The sequence below is a fragment of the Ursus americanus genome, chromosome 25 (genome assembly GCF_024610735.1).
Source record: "Ursus americanus isolate L20-20 chromosome 25, mUrsAme1.1.p, whole genome shotgun sequence".
Taxonomy (NCBI): domain Eukaryota; kingdom Metazoa; phylum Chordata; class Mammalia; order Carnivora; family Ursidae; genus Ursus; species Ursus americanus.
Window position 1 is genome coordinate 40,180,163 of NC_142151.1, and position 5,779 is coordinate 40,185,941.

General features: G+C 38.4%; 1 protein-coding gene across 1 annotated transcript; it reads left to right on the plus strand.

The window, feature by feature from the left end:
- The first annotated feature begins 3,409 nt into the window (after positions 1-3,409).
- Positions 3,410-4,345, plus strand: LOC123794649 (olfactory receptor 8S1-like). Its single transcript, XM_045800819.1, has one exon. It carries the CDS (start codon positions 3,410-3,412, stop codon positions 4,343-4,345), a length of 936 nt encoding a protein of 311 aa, XP_045656775.1.
- Positions 4,346-5,779: the final 1,434 nt, after the last annotated feature.

Here is a 5,779-nt window from a genome sequence, read left to right on the forward strand (position 1 = left end):
ATTGGTCTCCACGCTCAGCAAGTCTGCTTCTCTCCTCCCACTCCCTCTGCACTCTGCCCCCTGCTTGCACACTCATTCTCTCTCTCTCAAATAAATAAATAAATCTTTAAAAAAATACAAACAAAACTCAACTTCGTATTGATCTGTAAAGCAGATCAGACAGAACTGAAGGTTGCAGACATGTTTAACAAGTGCTCATATTTGACTTTCTAATGCAAATTAGACAACCCAGCTAACTTCTAACTTCTGCATTGACCTCTTTTTCTCTTTAAGGATCTAGAATGTCCCTTCTCCACCCACTCTGAATCTAGGCTATATCTCACAAACTTCCTTGTGAATTGAAGGCACTGTGATCCTTCTGGACGAGTAAGTATGCACAATGTAGACAAAGAGTAAATGTGAAAGAAATGAAGCTATTGTATGCCTAATTGATACAGAAAATCCCAAACATAGAAATGTTCATATTTTTGAAGAGAGCGGTCTCAATTTACTTTTTAATTTTGTTTTATTTACTAGTGTAGAGAACAGAAAAATTGTTTTCTTCTAACAGGACTTGACAAAAGCAGAGATAATGAGGGTCATTGAAATTTCTTTTTTTTTTCAACAGTTTGTTTTCCTTCCCTGCTAAATTTAAGTTGATTTCAGCCATCTATGTTGCATATAAGTCTAGTAGGCAGAACTGAGATGGAAACTGAATTTAAGAAAATCCCATAGTCTGGGGGCGCCTGGGTGGCTCAGTCGTTTAACGTCTGCCTTCGGCTCAGGGCGTGATCCCAGCATTCTGGGATCGAGCCCCATATCAGGCTCCTCCGCTGGGAGCCTGCTTCTTCCTCTCCCACTCCCCCTGTCTGTGTTCCCTCTCTCACTGGCTGTCTCTCTCTCTCTGTCAAATAAATAAATAAAAATCTTTAAAAAAAAAAAAACAAGCAAGCAAGAAAGAAAAAGAAAATCCCAAAGTCTGGGAAAGTATGTAAATATTCAATATTAATAGTGGGAAAATAATCAGAACAAATAATCCCAGGACAAACACTGGGAAGGTGACTGCTCTACAGGATTAAACTCATTGTGAGCCCTTTGGGCAACATCAAGGTCAGACTTTACAGTATCAGGGCAAAGCTCAAGAATACAGGGCAGATTCTGAGCATGAGGGGACAAAGCCAGGCGGAAGGTTTCAAGAGGCACAACCTAAGTATATAACCCTAGATTGTTTTTCAAACTGGGCACAAAGGGAAAGTCTAAAAAGAGAATAAATCCTTGAATTCTAGACAAGAGTGACATAAAATCAAAAAGAAGAAACTGAGTATCTATAAAATAGTTAAACAGCTGTATATACAAAGTTGTCTTCTCAGTGCCTAGCATAGCCTGGCGTATAGCAGTGCACTTGTGAATATCTGCTGTCTGAATAGTGGGCTTGTGGAAATATGGTAGAAGAATAAACAAATGAAAAGAAGGATTGTGAATAGAATGGGTAAAGTCCTCTACCAGACCCTCCATAGCACCAACAATCTGACTCTGCTTCCTCCTCCTCCTACACACACAAAAACACACACACAAACACACACACACACACACACACACAGCATTTCTTTCTTTCACTTATCTTTAATGTTAAATCTTTATCAAGCTTATGGATCTGAAACCTTTCGCAAAAATGTTACCTATACAATCTATACTCTTCATTTCATTATTTCTTTCTTTATCAACAAATACTCATTGGGGCTCCACTCTGTGCACTTCCCTTCATTAGGCTGAGTGCTCAGGATGCCAAATACTGTAGAGCATGATCCCTGCCTCAATGAAATTACAGTATCATGAAATGAAAAACATTAATGCACTACGAATGCACACTAACACTAACTATGACAGCAAAATAGAGATTCATGTGGTAGCCTACCGGGAACAGAGTTACTTATTATGAGTTAATGAGTTAGATCATACTATAGAGAAACACAAGAATTCTTAAGAAACTCTTCAGAAAAGAAGTAGAGACTTAGTATAGAAAAAACACAGGCTTCATAATAAAAGTTCAAGTTGGAATCATGGTATTAATCATTTGGAATGATACTCAAATACTTTTGTTCCCTTATTTGAAAAATGTTTACAAAATGATTTACTTCAACTTGCATCTGGAGTTTAGTAGGAGTACCTAGAACTTAAATGGCACTCAATAAAAAAAATAGTTCTATTATTACATATTATGGTGAATTCAGAAAGAGAATGATCAATGAAGATCTTAGAAAAGAAGTTGAAATCAAGGTGAATGTCAAAAAATAAATAAAATTTGGATCTATAGATAGGGCATTCCAGATAGAGTTGATGCTTGAGCCAGAAAGAAAGGATGTTCATAAAGTACTTGAACGAAAATGCACTACTTTGCCCTCAGAATTAGGGCTCTCTAGGGGGTAGTATATGAGCAATTATATAGGTACACAGGTGCCAGATGATGAAGGACATTCACGGCCAAGCCTTGATTGGAAGACATGGTATGACAGAGACACCTCTTGGCTTAGAGTCCTACATAGTGCAACCAAATGCCAACTATTCAAATTGGCAATTTAGGGGCACCTGGGTGGCTCAGTCATTAAGTGTCTGCCTTCGGCTCAGGACGTGATCCCAGTGTTCTGGGATCGAGCCCCACAACAGGCTCCTCCTCTGGGAGCCTGCTTCTTCCTCTCCCACTCCCCCTGCCTGTGTTCCCTCCCTCGCTGGCTGTCTCTCTCTGTGTCAAATAAATAAATAAAATCTTTTTTTAAAAGTTGGCAATTTAGACAAATAACCTCTGATACTCAATTTTCTCTTCTGTAAAATGGATTCAGCAAGCTCTACCCTTATTCATTCTACTCCATCCTCCAACATACAAAGGCAAAGAAAGACACAGGCACACATGCACTAAGATTCAGATCATGTTTCAGTCTTGCCCCAAAGATTAAATTGACAATATATGTGAAAGTGATTGTAAAAAAGCTAAAGGAAGACAAAATAATGTCATTGAGCAACTCAGCAAGGTTTTAAATAGGAGTAAGAAACTGAGTGATAGAGGAGAAATGACAAGTTTTGCAACATCCACTGTAGACAGTCCTTTAAAATATGCAAATTATGGGTAATATTGTTAATCAGTTTCAGTTGAAGGAAATTGACTAAATTAGTCATGGTCCAGGTCTGGATGAATTTGTGAATTCCTTCAGCAATCTCTGAGATAGAGTATCAACTATAGGGTAATATCATACTGAGATTGACCTATTCAGAATTGAAGCAGAATATCAGTATTGGAAGAAAGGATCTAAAAAATCAATGAGGAAATTTTAAATATAAACTAGTTGGTCCAAGCCCCCCTCTTCTGGTAATTGAGTGTGGTCAAAGAGGTTTGAGGTTTATGCCTATCTTTATTTCTAGGGAATATCCTCTCTAAATGGCTTTGAGGAACCACAGCACCATCACAGAGTTCATCCTCCTTGGTCTGTCTGTTGATTCCCACATTCAGGTTCTGCTCTTTGTGCTTTTCCTTGGGATTTACCTCTTGACTATAATGGGAAATCTATTGATGTTGTTGGTCATCAGGGCAGATCCCCAACTCCACACCCCTATGTACTTCTTCCTGAGTCACCTCTCTTTCATGGACTTTTGTTTCTCTACTGCCATAGTGCCCAGGCTGCTGGAGAACCTCCTGTCTCAGAGGAAAACCATCTCAGTGGAGGGCTGCCTGGCTCAAGTCTTCTTTGTGTTTGACTTTGGAGGAACAGAAGTCTGCCTACTGTCAGCAATGGCCTATGACCGTTATGCTGCTATCTGTCACCCACTCCTCTATGGTCAAGTAATGAATAATCAGCTGTATATGCAGCTTGTGTGGGGTTCATGGAGCCTGGGGTTTCTAGATGCACTCATTAACATTCCCCTGATAATGAACTTGGATTTCTGTGAGGCAAAAACGATCCATCACTACAGCTGTGAGCTTCCCTCCCTCTTCCCTTTGTCCTGCTCTGATGTCTCTACCAACCTCACTGTCCTGCTCTGTTCCACACTCCTGCATGCCCTTGGTACATTCTTCCTGATCGTCTTCTCCTATGTGTGCATTGTCTCCACCATCCTGAGCATCAGCTCCACCTCGGGCAGAAGCAAGGCCTTCTCCACCTGCTCCTCCCACCTCACTACAGTGACCCTATTTTATGGCTCAGCTTTCCTCCGTCATTTCATGCCAACCTCAGGCTCACCTCAGGAGCTGATCTTCTCCATACAGTACGGTGTGGTCACTCCCCTAGTGAATCCCTTCATTTACAGCCTGAAAAACAAGGAGGTTAAAAATGCACTGAGAAGAACCTTGGGCAAGTTTTTGCAACAGCACAGGTAGCAAACAGTAGATGGAGATGATTAGGCGTTAGACTCGAAGTGCATGCAATGCAGATATCTGTTGAGTTGATGTTAAGTAAAATTGCCTGAATGCACATCTTGTTAAATGCTGACAGATTCCTTAGTAAATAATTTTACCACCCAAATTCAGTATATTTTCTTCTAATTTTTTCTATACATGGAGATTTTAATTGAACAAATTATTGAGCAGTCTCAATAATGTAAAAGCATGGATCATTTTTAATTTTCCATCATTGAATGTTAGGCGGGTTCTATAAAATGACCCTTATCTATTTCTAAATAGATTTAAGGCAGATTTTTAGCATTTTGACCTATTTTTATTAAAATATAACATACATACAAAAAAGTGGACAGCATATAAGGATACAGTACAATAAATTTTCTCAAAGAGAATATGATCAAAAGGCTGGCAATCATATCAAGTCCCCCTTTGCAACACTATCCCAGCCTCACAAGTAATCTAATGCCATACGTTACTTTTGCCTTCTCTTGTTCTTCATATAAGTGGAATCTACCATCTATTTCTTTTGTGTCTGACTTAATTCACTCAGTATTATACTTAGAGAGCTAACTCTCCAAGTATAATGTATTTGTACATTGTTTGTTTTGTTCCACTATTTGTGTAACTTCTGGTTTATGGCTGTCCTGAATAGTATAGCTATCGGTATTCTTGTACACATCTCTTAGTGACCATAGATACTTTTGTTTTGCTTTGTTTTAGTCTAATATCTACAGGTGGTTTTGTGTGATCATAGGGTGTGCATCAGGCTTCCAAGCACTTTTCCAAAATGGTTGTAAAATTGTATATTCCCATAGTAGTTTATTGAATTCCAGTTGCTCCATATGGTGACTACACATGATATTTTATGGGTTTTTTTTCATTTTATAATTCTAGTGGGTGAGTTGTGGTTGTATTAAAGTTTGTCTTTGCATTTCTCTGATGGCTAGTAAAGTTAAGCACCTTTTCGTCTTCTGCCCTGGGGATTGACTTTCATCCTCTTAATGTTGTTTTGATGAAGAGAAGTTCTTAATTTTAATAAAGTCCAAGTAATCATTTTTTCCTTTATAACTTACCATTTTTGTGCTAGGTTAAGAAATTTTTCTTTACTCCAAGCTTATGAAAATATTCCGGGGTTTTTGTTTTTTTTTTTTAGCTTTAGCACTTTATTATAATCCATCTGGAATTGTTTTCTGTGCATAATGTGTGATAAAGGTCAAGATTCATTTTTTCCATATGGAAATGCATTGACCCATCACCATTTAGGTTCCCACTGCACTGTATTACTTTTATCATAAGTCAGGTAGCCAACAAACACATGAAAAGATGTGCAACATCACTAATAATCAAAGAAATGCAGAACAAAACTGCAATGAGATACCACCTCACATATGTCAGAATGGCTAAAATAAAAAA